Raw genomic sequence first — 25,843 nt, forward strand, 5'->3', positions numbered from 1 at the left:
CAACCTGGACTATATACCTGCTTTGGCTTTGTAAAAGAACATTGTTATACTTTGTATTCTGTGAACATATTGAATGATGTATAATTCCGGAATGTGCATTGTTTTTGTATTGTTAAAAAGTAAAAACTTTATTCCGATAAAAAAACAAAAAAAAAAAAAAAAAAACAATAGACTCACTTGCTGTACAGACAATTCATTGGGAAAAGCATTGTCAATATCTTCATCTTCGCTTGAGGAACGCAGGTGGTGAGTATTCACCTAAAAGCATACAAAGTATGGCAATATGAGATAAAACAGCATTATCTGAGAACAGTTTTGATACAACTGACACACTGAATAGAAGACATTTGAATACAACGGTAGAAAAGCAAAATAATCAACTAGAAAAGCCAAGTGCACAGTCTATATCTAGACCTAGATTTCAGGAAATTATTGGCAAGAAGAAATTGATATTTCAGATTGAAGCAGAGCTATACAATCACAGAAATCTTAAGTAAATAAATAAAAAATATATCAAATAATCAAAAGTCCTTTTTAAAATTCAAAGTCTCACTGTACATTACACTGCGACCTATCCCAAACTTGTTATGAGGTGATAAGCTACTGTATATGCTTATTTTTTGTGCTATGTTTCGTTACTACACTTTTGTTGAGAAAAAAAAAATTCCCATATGGACAATCTATGTATGGTGGAATTAAAAATAAAATAAAAAACATTTTTTTGTAGATTCCTCAATTTTGGTATTCTGGAAAAATTGCAGTTTGTGTCCATGTGCAAAGTACAACCACATATGGGAATGTTTTTATGGTCATTAATCAGCTGCTTTTCCTGAAGGGCTCCAATGAGGAAAGAGCCTTTAGGAAAAGTATTTTCTCTTCCGTTCATGGACGGACACAGCAGCATTGACCTTAGGGTTATATATCCTTCCTTTCAAGAGAGATATATAACCCCAAGGTCAATGCTGCCATGTCCGTCCATGAACTCAGAGAAATGGATTTTACGGTGAGTACAAAAATCCTATTTTTGCTGAAGACGTCTGGGAATATCAGTAAGCCAATCACACAAGCTGGAAATTACAATTTGGGGGGATGGGGATACTTTACACCATCTGTGTAAAGAACGCCTTCCAGGTTGCCGTATTGCATTTTACAGAGAACTACAGCACTGCAGATGGAAAAAGAAGCACAATTTTTAGTAACATTCAATTACAATACGCCTTGTGTCACAACTATATGTGCTATATTATTTATTCATCTCCCCCACAAAAGCGGAGTTACTCTTTAGGGTACCCACAGCCATAAGATTATCGTCACCTGATCTATTGTTTTTTTTTAATTTACAATTGCATGTATACAGGGTTCCTTTAAAGACTACAGACCCAGGGATTAAAGTAGAAATTAAGGCATTCTTTTAGTTTGGAGAGCGTAAGGGAGGGATATAACCCATATTTTTTCACAATCTGTACCATTGAGGGAATTTCATCTCGCTTTCTGTCTGTCCCATAGCCACAACAGGAAGGGAGACAATCCCTCCAAAGTGAAGGAAATCGCTGGTAGTCAACAGGGTCACCAAACTAGTGCCCTCCTTGTAAGATATTTTCTATTCCTGTTCTGGTAACTACTCAAAATTTGGGATCTTAACAGTCGCCAGGACAAACAGAGGGTATATCTCCCTCACAGGCCCATAAACAGCAATAAAAACCTGACAGGTATTCCAATTACTCATCTAAAACTAAAAAGGCTTTGTCTTCAGGTGTACTATAAGTAATGGTGGAAGTTGGGAACCTTCACCTACTGCTCCAATTCCCTCTTGGCACTGAGATGTTTGCACATTTCCTGCCTTCTGTTATTCATACATAGGTGCACCTATTGAGTAATCAGTATGCCTAAAACCTAGTACAAACTTGGTAGAGCTCACAATACGATGTTACTACAGCAATCTCCCACACTGAGCAAATGTGTTCTGGACAAGGGGACGGCCCCCCCAGACAACACATCAGGTGCTTATCAGTAGATCCTTTTCGGTCATGCCCCTTTAACAGAAACTTGCCGAACAGACCGCTTCTGTTACACAGGCCAAATATCAGCTAGTTCAAAAGAAACCAGCCGACATTTGGCCTTTGTGTACAGCCCTTTAGGCACATTCCTGCCTTTCCCCACTGTCCTTGATTTTTATGGGCAAAAAAATCACAATGTCACTTACCAAATCTACAGTATTCCTGCGGTTAGTTTCAGTCAGGGTTTCCTCAACAAACGTCTCCCATCTTCCTTTGCAATCTTCAGGCAACTCTACAAAGTTTAACAATAACCCTTTTAAAAGGACAGTTTGCTTTGTTCCACAGCAAGAAGCTATACAAAATCTTTAAATTTGAGATCTAAGAAGAAGCTCTGTTGAGGGTTAAGACTACATACCTCAGCCTTAGTTTAAGCAAATAACTGAGATTAAAAGAACATTCTTTACACACTGATATTACCTGTAATAATGTCACTGATCTGTGCTTGCATAGGACCCTTCTCCATATTCTGTACAACTGCATTGGCAATGCGTGTTAAGTGACCCATATTCCCTCTTCTCATGCCTCCTGCAGCCCTGCAAGCAAATACATATACAAGTTAGCATTCTAGTTTTACAGAACCTAGAGATCTATATTAGCATTCCAGTTTCTCAGAATCTAGAGATTTTTGTGTACACATTGTATAAGCACTTGTATAAGGGTGGGATCTGCATTTCCCGATTGCTCTGGTCTCACTTAGCAGAACCATGCAAAATACAGCATGTTGCTTGTCTGATATTAGATAGGTCTGGGTAAGGGAGCATTTAATGATTACCACCATGCCCGGTAGTTGTAAGCCACAGCAGTATAATAAAGAGGGGGCGAGTGGGGGGCGAGGGACCAGTAGCTGAAGCTGGACCCCGCGCCACCCACTCAATGGTTTGGGAGGGACTATCTCGGTACTGATGAAATTACATAAAACATAATGATGTAAAAAAGTTTATTAATGTATAAAAATTGCAAAACAAATAAAAACATTTCAATGATTGGTCAAACGTCGACTAGTTTCGCGGGGTTGCCGCTTCGTCAGGACTGCCAATCTACAGAGTAATGCAATAAAAATTTGTAACAAACATCAGCTATACAATAAACAAATAATAAAAACATTAATAATCGCTTACCAAATGAGTCAATTGATAATATAACATCATCACAGGTTGATTTTATTTAATTATTGTATTTTATTATCTTACACTCACTCCTTCCCACGTCACTTCATTGTCTCTATTATCACTCACTTATGTTTCCCCATTATTTGCTTTTCTTTTCTGCCCTGCCCAGTAGAAATATCTACCTTTGCCGTTTTTTGTTTTGTCACAATCAGCAAGATGCCAATATTCTAGGACACCATCACTAGCATTCTCCCTTGTGGGAATTATACCCCCACTTCTACTTTTCAGTACAATTCACCATACTATTATTATTTAATTTTATTTCCCTTGTATTCAATTGCCATCTGAGTCATTTTGATGCGGTTCGGCTGCCTGCACCTCCCAATCGCGGCGGACTTGCGTCTCCCCTGGCGGGGATGACACTATGTCTCACCCCCTCTTGCTTCCTCTCGGCTCGGGGCCCCCCGCCCCTTGGCTCGAGTTGATCGCACACGCATAGTAGCACTAATCGCGCACTTGCGTTGTGTGGGGAGACTGACCCGGTGACGTCATGACGCGGCCGTCAGGCGGCGCCTACGGCGTCTCCGGGTTGGGATGGCTCACTTAATGGTCGACCGGCCATCAGGTAAGTAATGTGGATCTGTCCATCGGCGGTCCGATGGCATAGCCGTGACCATCGCAGGATGTGTTTGGCAGTATATTGGGGTTCTTCCTCGGCGCAGTTCACTTTACCTCTCAGTCCATGCATTACCATGCAATTGTCATTCACATGGATACATTCCTCTTATGACACAATACTGGTTTTACCAGCATTTTTGGACCTTTTTTACCCATTGCGCATTTAGTCTCCCCACCTTGCTGCCTTGCTCACACCCCTTGCCCGGCACATCTGGTAAATATCACCAGGCTCTTGTTTCCTTATGGCCTGGCTATATTCTTTAAGAGATTTTACTGCGGTAAGTTCTATTTATTTAACAAACCCCCCCCCTTTCTATAATTCGTGGACCCTTTTCTTTCCCCCTTCCCCTCCTCTCCTACCCTTCTTTTCCTCTTCCCGCGTTTTCCTGTCCCTCTCTTCCTCTCCTCCCCCTTTTTCTTCCCCCCCCCTTTTTTCCTCCCTTTCATCCCCCTCTGCCTCCCCTCCTGTCTTTTTCTCCCCCCTTGTTTTTTTCCCCCTTTTCCTCCCCTTCCCCATTCCCTTTCTCCCTTCCCACTCAAACCTCCCCCCCCCCCCTCATCCTATCCAGTCCACTTAATTGAACAGGCCCAAAATATATATACATTTTTATCTACACCCAGATCTCCACAATCAACCATCCCCTTGTCCGCCGCGGGGGGAACCCCCTGGGCCGCCTGGTTTCCGCATATTATCAATTGACTCATTTGGTAAGCGATTATTAATGTTTTTATTATTTGTTTATTGTATAGCTGATGTTTGTTACAAATTTTTATTGCATTACTCTGTAGATTGGCAGTCCTGACGAAGCGGCAACCCCGCGAAACTAGTCGACGTTTGACCAATCATTGAAATGTTTTTATTTGTTTTGCAATTTTTATACATTAATAAACTTTTTTACATCATTATGTTTTATGTAATTTCATCAGTACCGAGATAGTCCCTCCCAAACCATTGAGTGGGTGGCGCGGGGTCCAGCTTCAGCTACTGGTCCCTCGCCCCCCACTCGCCCCCTCTTTATTATGCATAATCGGGATGAAAAGGTACTATTTTTAATCTATACACTTGAGGCAATACTCCCCATTTTTGTTCAAGCCACAGCAGTAAGCATTTAACCCCATAACTTCGACAATGACAGCGCCATATATTTTATGAAATATATGCATGTGGCTACTATGGCAAGTTTGGGAGAGGCTTAAAACAATTGCACACATGGCTCCTGATCGGAAGGAGGGTGAGGTCTAAAGAAAACCATACCAAGAGATATAAGGAGGCTGCCATTGCTTTCTTCATTTTAGGAATACTGGTTGCCTCGCTTTGTCCAGTGTTAATTTTGTTGACTATTTTAGTCGACTAAAGTTAAAACAATTGAGATGACTAAATGACAAACTGCATTTTAGTCAAAAGACTAAGACTAAAGCCGCGTACACACAACCATTTTTAATGTCCTAGAAAAACCGACATTTTTCTCGACGTGATTCTTGTCAAGCTTGCCTTGCATACATACGGTCGTGAAAAAAAAAAAATACTCGAGCAAAGTGCGGTGACGTACAACACGTATGACGGCACTATAAAAGGGGAAGTTCCATTCAAATGGCGCCACCCTTTGGGCTGCTTTTGCCGATTTCGTGTTAGTAAAAGTTTGGTGAGAGACGACTCACGCTTTTCAGTCTGTTACAGTGCGACGAATGCGCCATCTCCATTCCAAATGCTAGTTTTACCAGAACGAGTGCTCGTCTCATAACTTGCTTCTGAACATTCGCGTTTTTTTCCCCCATCGGTAAAGCCTATACACGACCGTTTTTCACGATGTGAAAAACGACAACGTGAAAAATGACGAGAAAAATTAGAGCACGTTCTACATTTTTAATGCACATTTTTCACGTCGAGAAAAATGCTCTGGAGCCTACACACGATCGTTTTTAATGACCAATTAAAAAAATAGCATTTTTTCACGTCATGAAAAACGGTCGTGTGTACACGGCATATAACTTAAAAATTAACACTTGTCTGTACCTCAATACCATAAATAATAGCAAATTGGATTTTTCACTCCAGCAGTATATATAATATGTTTAGAAATTGTTAACTAATGCATTACAATTTAAATTACACCCATTCGATTTTAGATGATTAAAATTCGTTTTAGGTAGAGCTGCACAATTAATCGTTAAAAAATCGTGATCTCGATTCAACCCCCCTGACGATCTCCAATGCAGAGTTTGCAGATTCTTTCATATAACAAGTGGAGATACTATCTGCTCACTCAGCTGTCAAAAAAAAATATCCTGCCAAGTTCTTAAAAGGAAACGCTGCAACTAAGGCCCCTTTCACACTGGGGCAGGGGCCGCTAGCGGGGGCGGTTTTACCCTCTGTTATTGGCCGAGAAAGAGTTAAAAACCACGCAAAGCGCCTCTGCAGAGGCGCATTGCCGGCGGTATAGCCACGGTGTCCCATTGATTTCAATGGGCGGGAGAGGTGGAGAAGCGGTATACACACACCGCTCCAAAGAAGCTCCTTGAGCGGGAGCGGTGGGAGGATCGGTATACACACACAGACCGCTCCTTCACCGCCCCTGCGACTAGCAGGACTTTATTTACCGTCCTGCTAGCGCACCCGCTCTAGTGTGAAAGCCCCGGTTGTTTAGGGTCAGTTTGCAGGCGCCATTTTTATCACAATAGCACCTGCAAACCGCTCCAGTGTGAAAGGGGTCTAATGCTTCCTTCTTAGATCAAAGGGATAAACTTCTGTGTGTGTGTGTAAAGAAAAAATCCGGCCTGTCTGCCAAGTTTGTAACATGAAACATTGTAACCAACTTCCTTCTTAGAGCAAACTTGTGTGTCTAAATGCAAGAAGTTTAACCACTTAAAGTACAAATCTTTTTCTGACACTTGTTCAAGTTAAAATCAATATTTTTTGCTCGAAAATTACTTGGAACCCCCAAACATATATATTTATAGCATAGACCCTAGGGAATAAAATGGCAATTGCTGCGATATTTTATGTGCTGCGATATTTTATTTGCTGCGATATTTTATTTGGCCAGCGGTCTTTCAAATACAATTTGGGAAAAAAACTTCAATAAATAAAAAAATGTAACCATAAAGTTAGCCGAATTTGTTTTAAATTTGAAAGATGATGTTACGCCGCGAGAATCGTGATCCATCTTCTAAGCAAAAAAATTGTTATTCTCATTTTAGCCAGAATTGTGCAGTTCAAGTTTTAGGCGACTAAAATGTACTGGAGATTTAGTCCACTAAATACGACTAAAACGAAAACAAGCAATTGCAAAAGACTAAAATGGGACCAAAACTAAAATGCCATTTTAGTCTTAAGACTAAATCCAAATTTTATGCCAAAAATAATACTTGCTGTGTCTGACTAAGCTACAACCCCAAACAATCATACACAAGTCAGAATGAACTATGAAATCCCAATGTGTATATTTGTAAGGGCGTTAAAAATTAACAAAGCCAGATAGCTATCATTTTTTATATGCCCCAAGAAACAAAGCAAAACATTTAAATAAATACAAAATCCTTTAAATACATTGAGGGGTTGACAAAACCAGAACTGAAGAACTCGCAAAACTTTCCTCAATCAGCGGTCGGAGCCGCTGATCAGTTTATTCTGACAGCGGCATGATGGAAAAAAGAACAGTGTATGACCAGCTTTAGAGATACTGGAAGAAAATTATGTAACAGAAAACATCTTGCTAACTTTGTTTGCCAAACTTAAAGCGGCACTCCACCCAAAAGGGGAAGTTCTGCTTTAAGTACTCCTCCCCTGCCACATTTGGCATGCAAATTTTTTTTTTGGGGGGGGTGACGGGAGGGGGAAGCAGGTACCTAGTTTTGATAGTTCTCTTCCCCTCCTACCTGCCATCGTCTGGGACACATCACAGGTCTCAGAAGACAGCCAGACTACTCAGGAGGCTCAGCAAAACTTGCACCTGTGCAGTGGGCACCCAGCTGTGAAGCCACACGCTGTCACAGCCGGGTTACCACAGTTAAAAATGCAGCTCTGGGGAGAGAATTCCATGGTAAGGAATAGCTCAGATGAGCACAATCGCTGGATCCTGCTTCCATCTCTCAGGCTTATTTCACACTTGTGCGACCTGAAAGTCGCACCATTTCGTCGTGATTTTTTTCCGTGACTTGAAGCAATTGCCTGTGTAATGTTGAGGTCTAGGGACCTCAAGTCGCCTCAAAGTCAGACCAAAGTAGTGCAGGGACTACTTTGACTTTGCAGTCCTAAGTCGCGGGACAAGTCGCACAAGTGTGAAAGGGGCCTTACCCACAGCAGCATTATATTTAAAGACTATGTTGTGGCTAGATCATAGCCAATGCATATATTCCTGAGTGCCTTTCCCCGACAAGTACTTTTATTACCATTACCCTGCAAGGCAGCTTGGCAGGAGCCTAGTCTCTCACAAAAGTAGCAAATAAAAGGTCAAGAATTAACATGGGGATGAAATTTTTACTGAAAAAAATAAATAAAAAAACAATAGTCCACCAGCATAAAACGGTATTTTCTGAATGGCTACAAACCAGTTTTCAAAAGGGGACAGTGAAAGATTAGAACAAAGGTGAAAGAAGGAAAAATAATAATAATAAAAAACAAAAAAAACACAATCTCAGCTTTGTTATCTACCCTGTTGTAATCAGGACATGGAACACAATAAAAAGTACACGTTTAAAAACAAGCAGTTAATCTAAAGTTTCAACAGGGTGTAATCAATATCTAGAGATCAGTGACAGACCTGCAAGTCTAGTATGAGTAAACACAAGCATACAGGTTTCCTTCCAGATGTTCCATCAGCATGGCAATCAACAAACCTCCAACATTGCATAGCCAATCAGGGGCTCAGTATTCACTACTTCAGTCATTAGCTTGCTCTTAAAGGCTTTGCAAAGGTTTGTTTTTTATTTTCTAAATAGGTTCCTTTAAGATAGTGCATTGTTGGTTCACTAACCTTTCCCTTCTAAATGTTTTTTTTCTTTGTCTGAATTTCTCACTTCCTGTTCCTCCTCAGTAAGCTGTTCTGGCTGACTAACCCCAGCCAGAACGGCTTGGATGATGGGGGCAAGCTTACTGAGGAGAAACAGGAAGTGAGACATTCAGACAAAAAAAAAAAAACATTTAGAAGGGAAATCGAAGGAAAAGTTAAGTGAACCAACAATATTGTTACCCTAAACTCAAAGAAAAATGATAAAATTAAGAAAAAAAAAATTAAATATGCTCTTAAAAGCGGCATTAACCCCAAAACCGAATTTGGGAAAAAATACACTTTTGTGCATTTTAATGCAAAAAAACACAATACAACACCAATTTTTCCCCGAATATATTAAGAGGGATGTTACAGCTAGTAAATAGATACCAAACATGTCATACTTTAAAACTGCGCACGCCTGTGAGGCGGCGACAAACTACGTAAATTTCATTATCCCTAGGCGATGCTTTAAAAGCCTTTACAGGTTACCATTTTTGATTTACAGGAGGTCTGGTGCTAGAATTACCGCCCATGACCTGACGTTCGGAGTGATACCTCACATATGTGGGACACTCGCTCTGTGTGTGTGCAGGACCGAAGTATGTGTTCACCTTTATGTGCAAGCACAGGGGAGCAGGGTACTTTAATATGTTTTTGTTTTTTGTATTAGCCGCTCCAATTGCTATTACAAGAGAGCCAACCTCTAGTTCTAACAAAAAAAAAAGTACCAGGTGAGGCATCATCCCGGTGCAACCACTTAAAGACCAAAGACACACCAGGTACGTAATACCTGGTCAGCAAGTGGTTAACCTGAAGGGAGGGTAGCGATTGTAAGCACCCCTGTGGTAAAAGGTTTGCCTCAACACTCATACATTTGCAGGAGAGCGTAACCTGTTGAGAAGCAACCGTCTTTCTGGCCAGATCACCTGGTGAAAATAAAAGAAAGCAAGCCTAAAAAAAATGAAAGAAAGAAGAGGTTCGCAGCCATCACATTTAGAATTGGTAAGCTGCACAATAATAAACCCTTGCGTTTGGGTTTATTACCACTTTAAAAATTATCAATATTCATTACAACAAGGTTTCTGAATACGCAAAACACAATACTCACTGAATCTTGTCATTTGTATCCCAAGCATCCAATATTCTTTGTACCAAACAGCATTTCTGGAAAAGCTAACACAAAATAACACTTTTTATTTCATCTGAAAGGGTCTTTAACTTAATTGTAGTCAATTCTGTTATTCGTTTAAGAAAAAGCAGGTTGCTAAACGGATATTAAGTCACATATTGTATTTATTGGCGTATAACACTCACTTTTTTACCCTGAAAATAGAGGGTAAACTGTGCATGAGTGTTATACGCAGGGTTTGTGGAAAGTTGTTTTCCTGAAACTTCCCTCTTAAAGTTAGGGTGCGTGTTATACGCCTGTGCGTGTTATACACCGATAAATACGGTAATCATTTCCAAGTGGCAATAAATATAAAGAACCAGCAAATTGTAAAATTGTTTTAAAACAAGTCCTCACTGGTTGTGTGCTCAGTGTTTTTCCGTTACCTGCAGAAGCATTGCAGTCTTTACTGCCTTCAGGTCCTGCAGTACTGCTTGCCCAGACTTCTGCATATCGGTGCGTGTGCCCATCACATGCAGAGAAGCAGGGACAGCTTCCGCAAGGCTGGACCAATCTTACTATGGAAAAACTGCCATATGTGCGATTCATCTTCAAAACAAAATCTACCTTTAAAAAGGACTTTACATCAAAGCAGCAATGCCCACTTATTCAAAGTAACTCCCTTATTAAGTCTAACCACTTCCCGCCCGGCCTATAGCCGATTTACGTCCGGGAAGTGGTTATGAAATCCTGACAGGACGTTCTAGAACGTCCTGCAGGATTTCATGCCGCGCGCGCCCGTGGGGGCGCGCATTGCGGCGATCGGTGATGCGGGGTGTCAGTCTGACACCCTGCATCTCCGATCTCGGTAAAGAGCCTCCGGCGGAGACTCTTTACCACGTGATCAGCCGTGTCCAATCACGGCTGATCACGATGTAAACAGGAAGAGCCGTTGATCGGCTCTTCCTCACTAGCGTCTGACAGACGCGAGTAGAGGAGAGCCGATCGGCGGCTCTCCTGACAGGGGGGGTTCGCGCTGATTGTTTATCAGCGCAGCCCCCCCTCGGATCGCCACACTGGACCACCAGGGATGCCCACCCTGGAGCACCAGGGTGGGCAAAAAAAAAAAAAAAAAAAAGCCTGCAAAAAAAAAAAGTCTAAAAAATAAAAAAAAAAGCATTAAAAAAAAAGATGCCAGTCAGTGCCCACAAATGGGCACTGACTGGCAACCTGGCAAAAATCAGTGCTGCCACCCCAGTGTCCATCAGCGCCACCCCAGTGTCCATCAGTGCCACTCCAGTGTCCATCAGTGCCACCCCACAGTGCCCATCCATGCCCAGTGCCCACCTATCAGTGCCCATCTGTGCCACCCATAAATATCCAGTGCCGCCCATGAGTGCCCATCAGTGCCGCCCATGTGTGCCCATCAGTGCCGCCCATGTGTGCCCATCAGTGCCGCCCATGTGTGCCCATCAGTGCCGCCCATGTGTGCCCATCAGTGCCGCCCATGTGTGCCCATCAGTGCCGCCCATGTGTGCCCATCAGTGCCGCCTATGAGTGCCCATCAGTGCCGCCTATGAGTGCCCATCAGTGTCGCATACCAGCGCCGCCAATCAGTGCCACCTCATCTGTGCCCGTCAGTACTACCTCATCGATGTCCATCAGTGCCATCTCATCGGTGCCCATTAGTGCCGCCATATCAGTGCCCGTAATTGAAAGAGAAAACTTATTTACAAAAAAATTAACAGAAAAAAATAAAAACGTAATTTTTTTTTCCAAATTTTCAGCCTTTTTTTAGTTGTTGCGCAAAAAAAAAAAAATCGCAGAGGTGATCAAATACCACCAAAAAAAAGCTCTATTTGTGGGGAAAGAAGGACGCCAATTTTGTTTGGGTACAGTGTAGCATGACCGCGCAATTGCCATTCAAAGTGCGACAGTGCTGAAAGCTGAAAATTGGCTTGGGCGGGAAGCTGCGTAAGTACCTGGTATGGAAGTGGTTAATATGGAACTAAAATCAATGCAGCTAGACTATGTGTTCCTGATCATTGGAGAGCCACGGTGCCACCAACGATAAAAGAATGGGTGACACGCATTAACCATTTGGCAGCGATAGAGGAGCTGATATACACTGCACAAGACAGAATTCCCACCTTCACTTACGTTTGGAGCGAATGGCTCGAATTCCGAAACACAGCGGATTATCAAGCTCTGGTGCAACAAGTGGGCTGTTGAAATCCGATGACTTTAAGCCCGATTGGTGACTGGTTTGTGACATCACTAGTCTATTTTTTTCAATATGATGTGGACAGCGAGGGCAGTGGACCTCCCCATCTCCCCCCCCTTTTTTTTTTCCCCTTTCCTCTTCCTCTCTCTCTTTCCCTCGTCTTCTGTATCTTTCTCTCTCCCCCTTTATCTTTTCTATTCCCTCTTCCTCTTCTATCAATGATGGGAGGGCGGGTTGGTTTTGGACTGACCCACCCGCTCATCCCGTTCGTAATAGGTAGGCCTTGATGACAGATATAGGACCTGATTCTGTGATCAAGGAGCCATAATTGGATATGAGTTAGAATTTGTGGAAGGACTCAGAGGCCTTTGAACACAAGCATCCTGATGTCTTCCTTCTTTGCCACTTTGAGATACATCCTCCATGGGAGATATGCATTAGAGGAGAGTGTTCACATGGATCGTGAGGAGATTATTTGAACTTAGTCATAGATATTCTGCTTGTACCTATATCTCAAGTGTAGCAACACGTTGTAGCGCCTCTTGTATTCGCTTGTCATGTATGTTGCTGATGTTGTTTAATCTGTAAAGCTGTTCTTTTTCTCTCAATAAAATCTTTATGGATAAAAAAAAAAAATATGGAACTAAAAGGGTAAAATACTCTTATACCTCATCTTATACCGAGTGCCAGTTTTCAGGCCTCTACATTGACCGACGCGGGATGAGGTCACGCCTGTGCATGTGCCAGTCTTTCCAGCAACCAGAGATTGGTACGGTGCTGTAAGCATTCGCAGATCAGTTTACAGCTACAGAGATAACAGCGTGTAGGCAAGAAGACGTTGCATGCCTGCCCGTTGTTTCTTACAGCAGAACTTTGGTTCCACTTAATTTTTAACTGTATTTATTAAGTTGTAAATTAAGTATCTTACATACAGGATAAAATACATGATCCCCAAAGATTGCAATAGATTTTTGACAGGGCTAAGAAAAATAAGGAAATTGTAGTGACTCAAAAATAGATTTACATGCGTAATCATGAGATCCTCTTGCTCGGGTACGGATTTCTCACACTCTTCTGTATTGCCATTAAGTGACTCTTCCGTATTTCTCTCCTCCACAATGGAAGAATTTCGTCCATCTTGCAGACAATGGGAGAGTATTGCTGCTATACACAACTCAACCTGGACATGTAGAAAATTATTCCAGGTGTACCGGAAAAACAAGTCCTGTTTTTGAGAAGAAATAAAAGAATTTACATAAGCATGTTGCATGCAATTCTTAAAGTACAGCTAGTCCTATATGACTGTCTAAACCAGTGCTTCTCAATTGTTTTTCAGTCAAGGTACCCTTTAGAATTGTGCACAAATCTTGTAGCACAACAGTCTGAGGGCTCATTCACACCACTGCACTGAAAAAATGCATTGGGTGGATTTTTAAAAACACTCGTACCAAAACATATGGTGGTACCATGTGTTTTAGCGTAAAACAGGGTTTGACAAATTTGCTTGGAATCTAGGAGCCAGCTAAAAAAGTTAGGAGCCAGAAAACGTGCCCTGTCCCGACGAGCTTGCACGCAGAAGCGAACACATACGTGAGCAGCGCCCGCATATGTTAACATTATTCAAACCACACGTGAGGTATCGCCGCGATCGTTAGAGCGAGAGAAATAATTCTAGCTCTAGACCTCCTCTGTAACTCACAACATGCAACCTGTAGAATTTTTTAAACATCGCCTATGAAGATTTTAAAGGGTAAAAGTTTGTCGCCATTCCACGAGTGGACGCAATTTTGAGGCGTGACATGTTGGGTATCAATTTACTCGGCGTAACATTATCTTACACAATAAAAAAACGTGGGATAGCTTTACTGTTGTCTTATTTTTTTATTAAAAAAAGTGTATTTTTTCCCAAAAAAAGTGTGCTTGCAAGCCTGCTGCGCAAATACGGCGTGACAGAAAGTATTGCAACAATCACCATTTTATTCTCTAGGGTGTTAGAATAAAAAATATATATAATGTTTGGGGGTTCTAATTAGAGGGAAGGAAATGGCAGTGAAAATAGTGAAAGATTACACATTAGAACAGCTGTTAAACTTGTAATGCCAGCAGATGGCGCCAGCTCACAGAAGGTCACAGCTCACAGAAGGAAGAGCTTGGGACTTCACAAGGCCGCGGCCTCAATTACCGGCCGCCGCGATCGCGGGGGCGCACGGAGACACAGGATCTCACGCCGAGCGATCGCGGCAGCCGGTAATTGAGGCAGCGGCTTTGCGACCTTGTAGGTTAACCACCACTAGCACAAATTCTGTTCCTACACCCCTCTACCAACACAAAACCTATCATCCCAAACAGAAATGCCCACTCCCCCCTCCTATCTGTTCTGTATACAGGAGGAGACAAAGAATGATCTCAGATCGGGACTGTGCAGGGTTCAATTGCCGCCCCTACCCACAATTTCTGCTGCCAGGAGAAGAGAAAATTGGGGAGAAGATGGGGTGGTACACAAACCCTGAACAGTCCAATCTGAGAATACTCCTATGTACGGAAGCACTGTTCTGGTAGGAGGGAGAGAGCACTGGCGACACCTCCTCCTGACTCTCTCCTCTTCCTGCAACGGTCATTACTTTTGTAGGCAACCCATAAAGCTGTGAGGGTGCCCGACATCAATAGCAAATGATAGTCACATCAATTGGTAACATGTGAGCAGACAGCCCGCCCTGCACAGAGGTGCTGTGAGGATTTAATAAGGGGTAAAAAAAACAGACGGGACCAGTATAAAAATAAATAAATAAAAAAATACTTGATCCAGCATTAAAAAAGGTTGAATTCAACTCCCTGCTTTAGTTGGGGACATTTTAAATCCCTTTGCATGGCACTCCTGAGGACTTTATACTGCCCCCCCCCCAAAAAAAAGGAATACATTCAGTTACTATGTTATGCACAAGCCTAGAAAGTGAACAAAAAATAGGAATTTTTGACTTATCTTGGAGTAAAGTACAGAACTGGTAATCAGACCATGGGTTATACGATGCTACCTTCAGGTGATTCGACACTAAAAAAAAACTTTTGCTAAGGTTGCCCCTAGAGTGTACCCAGATAACCCCACCCACTGCGAGAGGCCCCAGTTTATAGCAAGCAATAAGGAGTGGAGAAGAAAAAAAAAAAGGCCACACCACACATAGTGGGGAGGGACCTGGGTCGTGTACCTTACTCCAAGATAACTTGATGTACCTGTAAATTCTCTCTTAAATCGTACAGTACAGGATTGTCGTACTTTCAAGACCATGGGTCATATTAAAGCGAATCTCCACTCTAAAGTGAAGTCCCGCTGATCGGAACCCTCCCCCCCCTCCGGTGTCACATTTGACACCTTTCAGGGGGGAGGGGTGTGCAGATACCTGTCTACAGACAGGTATCTGCACCCACTTCCGGCCCTACGATGCGGGCAAAAGACGGGTTTTTTCCTTACTTTCCGTCCGTCCCCCGTTGTATGCTGGGAACACTCGGCTCCCAGCACACAGCGGGAGCCAATCGGCGGGCGCAGCGCGACTCGCGCATGCGCCGTAGGGAACCGGGCAGTGAAGCCGGAGCGCTTCACTTCCTGGTTCCCTCACCGTGGATGGAGGGGGGAGCAGCAGGGTGACGAGCGATCGCTCGTCATCTGCTGCGGACGGCGCTGGACTCCAGGACAGGTAAGTGTCCTTATATTAAAAGTCAGCAGCTGCAGTATTTGTAGCTGCTGGCTTTTAATATATTTTTTTTAGTGGCACATCCGCTTTAAGGCAATAAAAACAGAACAGTCGCCAACAACACAGAAACTGAGAACTGCTAACAAGTGGAAAACACACAGGTTTAAGGAACCCAAGAAAAATACTTCATTAACACCTTGCAGCCGAAGCTCACATCAGCTGAGGCCTGAACGTCCCACCTGGTAGAACTTGAAAAATGTATGAACAGACTACCAGGTAGGGGTCTTGCACATCTGGGATACAGATACTCAAAAGTCCAGGAGACCTGAAAGAATGGGCTCTGATGGGAAAGGGAAAAACATCTGCTTAAAGGCATAGGTTCTGGAAAAATTTTGTCTGAACCATTTAAGAGAACCTCTAGGTAGAACAAAAAGGGACTCTGTCTTGCAAAAAGAGGTTTTGTTTGCCAAGTAGACTCAAAGCCCTAACATCCAAACAATGCAAGGACATTTCCCAATCATGTTCTGGGGCACAACAGAGGGGAAGGAATGACAATGTCCTCACTGAGGTGGAGACCACGTGATGTAAACAAAGCTTAAAACCACCTTGTCCTTTTGCAAAACAAAAAAGGCTCTTTGCAAGATAGGCATATTTATGAACTAGGGGCTCTAACAGATGTGATGGCAACCTTAAAGCGGTAGAAAAGTCCACTTTGTGATTTTTGCCTATAATAAAGCTTAGAAATAAATAGTGCAGCGCTAAATCTATCAAACATATTATGACTGATGTGGTCATAGTACGTTTGATTGATAGATTTAGCGCTGCACTATTTCTATTTTTCATTTGCTTTGTTTGTAGAGTGCTGGCTGCTATATATATATATATATATATATAAAAAAGATTCACTTGTGGGTTAGCGCAGTTTTTTCCTTCTTTTCACTTATAATAAAGATTACCTGTAGGTAAAATGAATATTTTTTTATTGCAGCAGTTTACTACCGCTTTAAAGGTAAGGTCTTCCAAATGAATATATTTCTAAAGGAGAGTCTCTGAAAAGCAGTAGATTCCATTTTATTAGCTCTCGAGTTGAACTTGGAAGGGGAGCATTCAGGTTTACCAAAAGAAAACTCATTACAGTTACTTTATAACCCAGCCAAATAACTCTATAGAAATTGTACCCTACCCAAAATAAAAGGGGAAGAATTGATGCATACTGTGTAAGCAGCTGTAACAGCCACTTTGTAGCTACAAGAAAGACCATTAATGCTTATGGATATGGAAAGGCAGTGTGGAGAAGGGTTACTTTAAAAAGACCTTTGCCCCACACCCGCAATTTAAAAAACGAGTGCACCCCGCGGGGCTATGCTCACATGGTCGCATCATTCAGTCACAGTGTCTACCACCATGGCAATGGCTTTTAGTTCCTGAATTGACTGTGAAGTCGCTAGTAAGTGTCCTTGTAGTTCGATTCTTCCTGCAGTTCAGTAACTGTTTGCTCATATTGGAGGTAAGGGCAGACAGTGTACTGAGAGTCTGCAAGATCCTGGCATTGCACTCGTGATCTGCTGATCGCAGGGGCAAGGCTTTATAGGCTCCAGTGTAAAAAAAATAAATGCACATATTTTTTACCTGCAAAAAGATGAAAAGTTGTGCATTTATTTTTATTTAATACAAAGTTGAACTTCTCTTTTAAATAAATAAAAGAGTCCTTATTAGGGGAAGCCAAGAAAAATTGGGAACTTTATATTGTAAACTGAATAATTTTTTGTTATAACTCACAACTACTGGTTGCTGTGCACTATATAGCTTTGGAATCATTTGAAATAAACCCGCAGCATATAACATGTTATTCTTCTGATGTTGCAGTTACTCTTGTCCTCTATCAATAGTACTTACAAGTAGGAGATCCATGGTGCCAAGCCGACAGAGTTCTTGGTTAACACTGGGAGTATTGGCATGCAACAAGGCAGCTATGAGGCGTGTAGTGTGGAGTCGTGCATTGCCTAAGGGTTCTTCCAGAACACCAATAGTGGTCAAAATTGATTCTTTCTGCAACACAAATTATAGAACAGCTAATGCAATAATTATGATTGGTTTAGCATTACAATGGTGATAAAGCTGGCTCTATCAAATCACAAATAAGATGCTCCTCCCAGTTCAAACTACAGAGAAAGCATCTTAATGGTTATCTGTACGAGCTGGGGAAAACGCAAAACAATGCAGTGATGCTAAAAACCGTTTCAGCACAGGAAATAATATTCAGGGCAAATAATTAGGTACATTTTATTCCTAGAAAGGCTAAAACACGCTCACATATATCCAGTGAAGTGCCTAGCATCAGATGACACACAGATAAAACAAATCAGGATCAGGATCTCTCAGCTTTAAAAATCAGGGGGGGCAGGGATCTGAAATCTCACAGTGCAGATCTCAGTGGGGACAGCTCTGAGCCCTGAATGGAGGGAAGGGACACACAGTACAGAGAACATGCAGAGCTGTGGCTGTCAATCACAGGCTGTGTGCTATGTCTGGTCACCTTTTTCTATCTTGGTGTCCAAGTAGACATATCAGAAGTGACTCATGCAGGCAACAGAGGAATGAAGCAGCAGAGAGAAATCACACTTAATGCTTTAGATCGAGGCAAGTACACAGTATAGAGTGATATGCTTTGCTCATGGTTCATGTCTGAGGTTTACAAACACTTTAAATATTGTTATCACAGAGAATGGCTAGTGAATACTGTTTGCAATGCTCAACTCTAGGATAAAATGTTAAAAAGTAATATTTCACCTTTGGAGGATGTTGAAGCAGGTGGTGAAAATCCTTCAGGCGTGACTCTATACCCTGAAGAATACTACTGCTCACAGCAGGACTTTGTCTCTCAAACCCCTGAGGAAGTGAATCTAGGAGAGGATCCGTACTGCAGATATCAACAAAAGCAATTGATCACTACTAGCGACATAAATCGAAAGTGGAGGCAAAAGTTAAACATGAGCGTAGCTGGAGATAATCTATTCTAGATAAAATAAAATAAGGAGTCCAAACAAGTTTTATTTTCAGCTGTGAAAAAGAGTTATGGGAGTAGATGTGTATGTAATGTAGATAGAAATAAGATGAAGGCGTGTCAATAGATTTGCTTACTTTAGAAAGCAGAGGAAATAAAGCCTTCAAATTTATCACACAGCCATCTTTGGCAGAAATACAAAAGTTATATACCTTGATCTTCTAGTTTCCAAAAGAGTCAGCAAGATCTGAGTGCCGCTCACAACACAGCTATCAGTCAGCTCCCCATCAAACATATTGTGCAAAAGCTGCTCTACGCACTGCTGCCTGCAATATGACAAAAGACAAAATAAAATAAAAACATTTAGGAACTGCATCATATTGATCAGTAGTCATCAACCCTGTCCTTAGGGCCCACTAAGGCTGCATTCACATCTAGACGGACGAAATCGCAGCGTTTTGTCGCCGCAAATCGCGGTAAAAATAGCGGCGTTTTGTACCGCGATTTGCGGCGACAAAACGCCGGTATTGTCCGCCTAGATGTGCCCCAAGATGACCCCCTCTATGGAGATGATTGCCATCTCCTAGCCGAACGCTCGAAGACGCCTGAAAAAAAGGTCCGGGACCTTTTTTCACGCGGCAGGCGACAGGCGTTCAGCGTGGACATGTGAACCATCTCCATAGAGGGACATCTGTTTTCAGCCCTCTGGCGGCAGCGGCGTAGCGCTACAGGCGTAAAAACGCCTAGGTGTGAATGGGGTCTAACATGCCAGGTTTTATGTATTACCTTGGGGAGATGCAGACTAAAATACTGCAATCACTGAGCAGAAACTGATATCACCTGTTATGTATTTCAGTTATCTTGCAAACCTGGCCTGTTAGTGGGCCCGATCATTTCCCGATCTCTGCAGCCGAGCATCAGATAATGTCTCCCTGCCTGTGATTAGCACAGTGCGGTGCCGACTTCCTGGCGGGCTCTGCACATGGAGTGTGCGAACACGCCGTAGCTCATCCTTAATGACCACTGTTATTGATGATCTATGGCTACACGGGAGGACAGCACATTAACTTCCAGAGAAACCCTTGCCAAATTCAAGAACATTGGGGAACTCACAATGCTTCCCCTGCCAATATAATGCTGCAGGAAAACTGACATAGGTGGTGTGAGTCACAATTAAAGCAAAAAGGCCTGTTTCAGGTCTACGTCCACCACATGCTCCAGTTTCTATTTCAAGTGAGTAAAATAGGCAATGCTGCAAAATCTGGGCCTAACAAAGGGACTTTGGCAATTTTCAATATTGAAAATGGACATTGGTTCCCACCAGACTGAGCCTGGAGGTAACCTGGAAGAGAGCTCACATGCCCCTCTCTGCCAATGTAGTGAACATACAAGGGATAAACCTGCATACAGCAGGAAAAGTCCCTTTTCCTACCTATATGCATGTCTTAACCACAGCAAAGGTAGTGTTAACAGCCACTATCCTGCTCTATGTCTGCCACAGAAACAGCATTGAAAACGGCAGATTTCAAAAAAAAAATAAAAACAGGGCTTGTGCCCCCTTTAGTCATTAGGAGCAAGATCTGCTTGGTTTTCATTTTGTTTATTATCCCTATTGCATGCGCTGCAGGCGTGTACAGAACAAAACATCATGAGATTGTGCTGGAGTTTTTACACAATTAGAAACTGCTTTGGTCACAGACAAAAGTGAAAATCCAATATAATAAAGCACTATTTTTACTTTGTCAATGGGGAAGGGGGAATCAGCCAGTTCTGGTCCTTTACAAGTGAGACTCCTCCTTAAACCGCCGGACCAATAGGAAAGCACAGGAATGGCAGCGGCTGCACCTGACAGCCGATTCGAAGACCGGCTGGTGTGTTGACATCGTGGGATCCCTCGACAGGCAAGTATCCCAATATTAAAAGTCAGCAGCTGTAATATTTGTAGCTTTAAAGTGGAGTTTCACCCAAAATTGGAAGTCTTGCTTATATGCTTTCTCCCCCCCACCGGTGGCACATTTGGCCGCAGCCTGATTCTCCCGGAAGTTACGCCCCCCCTCCTCCTTCCCCCGCCGCCCGGCCAATCAGAAAGCTTTGCGCATGCGCAGTAGGGAACCACGAGAGAAGCCGAAAGTCTTCACTGCCTGGTTCCCTTACCAAGCATCGTGGTGGCAGCTCCCGAGAGTCTATGCAAAGATTGGCTGGGGTTCCGACATTGCGGGCTCCCTGGACAGGTAAATGTTCCAATATTAAAAGTACGCAGCTACAGGACTTAATTTTTTTTCACCCAGACTGGACATCCTCTTTAAGTGCCCTGTAACCCTAGCTGTGATGTCGGATAGGGCGCCTCCTCTTGGCACACTGCCACCTGACACCGCAGCTAGTAAACAGATGGCTGCTTTGCTAATAAGCACCAGTCTTTAGCCACCAGCACTTGCCCGAGACAAGTACAGATACAAAAAATGTATTTCTTTAATCACGCATTGTCAATTCCACACCATATACGAGATACCTCCTTAATACCTAGTCCTCCGCACATGTATATTATTTCCTCAGCCCCCATGTATATTAACCCTTTAGTTCCGTTTCCTAACCACATATGTGATAACCTCTCAATGCCCAAGCCTTAGCCCATGCGTTTCCTCTCCTCAGCACTCAATCTACAGCGCAGGCACCTTAACCCCTCAGCACCCAGTATTCAGTTCTTGTAGGTTAACCCCAACAAATGTGCTTTACTCTCTCAGCACCTTATATTCTACTTGTGTGTTTCTTCGGTCCATCGTAAACAGCGCATTAGATTAACCACCTCAGCAGCCACTGAGTGTGTTTCCATGCTTTAGCAGCCAGTCCCCAGCACATAGTTAATAATCCCTCAGTGGCCAGTGCATGTGCATTAACCTCAGTACTCGGTTTCCAGAGCATGTGCAATAATCACTAACATTTATTCAGAAGAGCTTAAAGGGGTTGTAAAGGAATTTTTTTTTGCCCTAAATAGCTTCCTTTACCTTAGTGCAGTCCTCCTTCACTTACCTCATCCTTCCATTTTGCTTTTAAATGTCTTTATTTCTTCTGAGAAATCCTCACTTCCTGTTCTTCTGTCTGTAACTCCACACAGTAATGCAAGGCTTTTTTCCTGGTGTGGAGAAAGCCTCTTGAGGGGGCGAGCAGGAGTGTCAGGATGCCCACTAACACACAGCTCCTTTCTCTATCTGCAAGGTAGAGTGTCCTGACTTGCCTGCTCGCCCCATCCCCCCTCAAGAGGCTTTCTCCACACCAGGGAGAAAGTGTCGCATTACGGTGTTGTTACAGACAAAAGAACAGGAAGTGAGCATTTCTCAGAAAAAATAAGGACATTTAAAAGCAAAATTGAAGGATGAGGTAAGTGAAGGAGGACTAAGGTAAAAGAAGCTATTTAGGGGAAAAAAAAAAAAAAAAAAATTCTTTACAACCGTTTTAACCCCCATGCAAATACTTAAATTACTTTTTGGAATGAGTGCCAATGCATAACGAGGCACATTTCCCCACCCTTCCACCTGTAAGACAATGACCACACTACTTTATCAGTGATGTCGTTGCTATAAGTGGACAGATCAAAAACACTATTTGTGAGTCAAAAGATGAACTACTCTAACTGTTGTCAAACCCTCTTACTTCTCTCCTGCATATTATTGTCCCCATCATACTCTCCACACCCTTTTCCTGTACATACAGGCTGCAGTCTAACCCTTTTCAACTTCTCTCCTGCACATAATGCTGCTGTCATACCTTCCATGCTCCTCCTCTGCGCATACTGCCAGCCATGATCATTTCTCTTCTGCAATTACCCAATCCCATACCATCTACACATTTTAGCCTACGTCAGGGATCCTCAAACTACGGCCCTCCAGCTGTTGCGGAACTACACATCCCATGAGGCATTGTAAAACTCTGATATTCACAGACATGACTAGGCATGATGGGAATTGTAGTTCCTGAACAACTGGAGGGCCGTAGTTTGAAGACCCATGCCCTACGTACTCCTTTACTGCACATACTTACTATTGCCATACCCTAATGCACATACCACGTGTCATGTTTTTTGCATTCCTCTCCTGCATACACTGTTCACTGTTATACTCTTTACACATTCTGCCCCCATCATACCCTCCAAACTCCACTCCTTCACATATTGCCACTACCCACCCCCAGGCAAAAATGTATTACACTCCAGCAATACAGCTCTGAACATACAAGGGCCTAAAAACTGTTCAGTACAGTGTCCAGCTGCTAAATTTTTTAGTCCGTCAGACACCAGGTACCCAAAAATTAAACAGCAAAGTCTAAAAACCAGGTACAAAGTGTCCAATACTCACGATTCAAGAGTTACTAACAAAGGATCGGTCTCCAATATCTCCTGCATTTGATTGCACTGATCTCTGCTCAGTCGGATGAGATCACATAAAGTTTGAGATGCATTAGACTGCCTCTGAAAAAAGATAAAGGGACAGAAAGGTGAGTGCACTACAAGGCATGGGGCTACTCTAAAAGGCTGACTAATACTGCCAAAAGTTTTATAAACCAAACAGCATCAGTTTTATTTTTTCAATGCTAGCTGTGCACTGTACCAACTGTCCTTCAACCTGAGAAACAAATGGCTAGATACTTTCGAACTTCAAAATGGAACTACTATCTAAAAGTAACACATCCATACATCCTGGACTAGTTGGCTAAATCTGGATTACATTTCTGCGAATTTGTTATACGATAAAGCAGCATTGAGGGGTGGGCAGTAACCAGATTTCTTATTTTACTGACCATGTACTCTGACCAAATGTATCTGTGCTAAAAACACATGGTTTTTGGGCGAGTCACACATTGCCATTGATTATGTCAGGGCAAAGCTAATCAAGCTAGTTCCATTCTACCACTGAATTTCAGTCCAAATAAGAACGTGGAACATCGGTCTGGTTAGGGTGCCTATCCCAAGAACACCTGCCACAGAGCGTCCTCATACATACCAATTCAGAAGCAACTGTTTTTACAGGACCCCCGACAGAAAGCAAACTACTCACATTTGTATGCAACACCCACTTGTATCCAATTAGAATTTTCCACCTGTTCCAACACATCATGCACCCTTTTTTTTTTTACCATCACAACTTGTTGTCCCAGTGTTCTTTACTACCACAACACACAAAGTTGGTAAAAATAAACATTTTCTACATGACAAACTTTTCCCTGAGCGCTATGGGTTATGGAAACATAAACCAACAAAATATTTGCTGGCAAGTATGCTGGGAAAGCTTTTGTTTGCTTGCGATGTGCGTTGCCCTACCATGTGCACAATTTTTCTCAGGGGGTCCCTGCGCTAACTTAGTCACTAGTGCGTGTAAATTTCAGGTTGGACTATTGAACACAAAAAACAGGCATGAAACACATACAGAAAAACATGTAAAAGGAGGATAAACCATGTAACAAACATTTTGCTGGATATACACACACATTAAAGCGGTAGTTCACCCTCCTTCACCTCATTATTCCATTACTTTCGGCATCGTAGCGCGAGCTACGGTATGCCGGTCTTAAATTTTTAATCCCCGTACTCACAGTGCTATTGTTGATTGAAGAATCCGGCTCCCGCGGGGAATGGGCGTGCCTATGGAGAGGGAGGATGATTGACGGCCGGCTCTGGCACGTCACGCTCCCCGAAGACAGCCGGAGTAGGTCTCGGCTATTCACAGCGCCTGCGCACAGGCTATGCGCAGGCGCCGTGAATAGCCAAGCCTATTTCGGCTATTTCCGGAGAAGCGTGACGTGCCAGGGCCGGCCGTCAATCACCTTCTCTCACCATAGGAACGCCCATTCCCCGGATTCTTCAATCAACGATAGCACAGTGAGTACGGGGATTAAAAATTTAGGACCGGCATACCGTAGCTCGCGCTACGATGCCGAAAGTAATGGAATAATAAAAAAAAACATTTTTTTTTTTTTTAACAGGGTGAACCCCCGCTTTAACACACACCGTATATACTTGAGTATAAGCCGAGATTTTCAGCCCTTATTTTTGGGCTGAGAATGCCCCCCTCGGCTTATACTTGAGTCAGTGCACCTAAAATTGAGAGGCTGCGGGCATCCATCGTTTAAAACTTGGTCTCCTCCTGGTCCCTTCTGTGATAGGCTTTTCTCAGCAGACAGAGTTCCGCCTATCACAAACGTTCTCTCATCCTCAACCATCCCAGCAGATACTGTGTTCAGTGTTCCGCCAATCACAGACGCCTTTTCATCCTCGGAAAGAGGATGTCCGTGATTGGCGGAACACTGAACACAGTGTCTGCTGGGAAACTGAGTCTGAGGATGGGAGAACGTCTGTGATAGGCGGAACTGCGTCTGCTGAGAAACGACTATCACGGAAGGGACCAGAAGGAGACCACAAGTTTTAAACAATGAATGGACGCTCGCAGCCTGTCAATTTCAGGCACATCGACGATTGAAATGGGCACAGTGAGGCGTGCAAATGGGCATTGTTGACCCTCTTTTCCGCTTACAGTAGCTGCTGCATGCTCACCCTTGGCTTATACTCGAGTCAATAAGTTTTGCCAGTTTTTTGTGGTAAAATTAGGTACATCGGCTTATACGCAAGTATATACGGTATGTGAAATACAGAAATATTCAAGTATAAGATAATACACATATCATCTCATACATTCATAAGAATACAAAGTTGTTCATAATAGTAGACAAAAAAGTAAAGGATGGTATCAACGTTGTTTTAAAAAAACACGATTCTTTTTATTTATTTTTTATACTTCCCCAACTGCACAAATTCTATTTTATAAGGAACATATACACCAATTCCATACACTAGTAGATTTTTGAATGAATGCGTTTAACATCTGTTAATTAGAGCTTTTGTAATAGAGCTCAAACATAAAACAACAAAAAACTATTAAACACAAGCAGAACCCTTGCAGGGGTTATTGGAGACAGACCGTGACAAAGGTTGCATAAAA

The 25,843-nt window shown here is 42.7% G+C and overlaps 1 protein-coding gene across 3 annotated transcripts in view; it reads right to left on the reverse strand.

Annotated features, from left to right (window-relative positions):
• PPP6R2 (protein phosphatase 6 regulatory subunit 2) overlaps nt 1-25,843 on the reverse strand; it is a 167,103-nt gene that overhangs the window by 75,658 nt on the left and 65,602 nt on the right. For all 3 annotated transcript variants that reach the window (XM_040343188.1, XM_040343190.1, XM_040343189.1), the window contains exons 7-15: nt 23,207-23,319; nt 19,070-19,183; nt 18,644-18,773; nt 17,750-17,902; nt 13,192-13,392; nt 9,944-10,008; nt 2,475-2,590; nt 2,204-2,289; nt 178-258 (exon numbers count right to left, since the gene is read on the reverse strand). In XM_040343188.1, the coding sequence (XP_040199122.1) occupies nt 178-258; nt 2,204-2,289; nt 2,475-2,590; nt 9,944-10,008; nt 13,192-13,392; nt 17,750-17,902; nt 18,644-18,773; nt 19,070-19,183; nt 23,207-23,319 (1,059 nt within the window). The remainder of the gene's footprint in view (nt 1-177; nt 259-2,203; nt 2,290-2,474; nt 2,591-9,943; nt 10,009-13,191; nt 13,393-17,749; nt 17,903-18,643; nt 18,774-19,069; nt 19,184-23,206; nt 23,320-25,843) is intronic.

The sequence above is a fragment of the Rana temporaria genome, chromosome 3 (assembly GCF_905171775.1).
Source record: "Rana temporaria chromosome 3, aRanTem1.1, whole genome shotgun sequence".
NCBI lineage: Eukaryota > Metazoa > Chordata > Amphibia > Anura > Ranidae > Rana > Rana temporaria.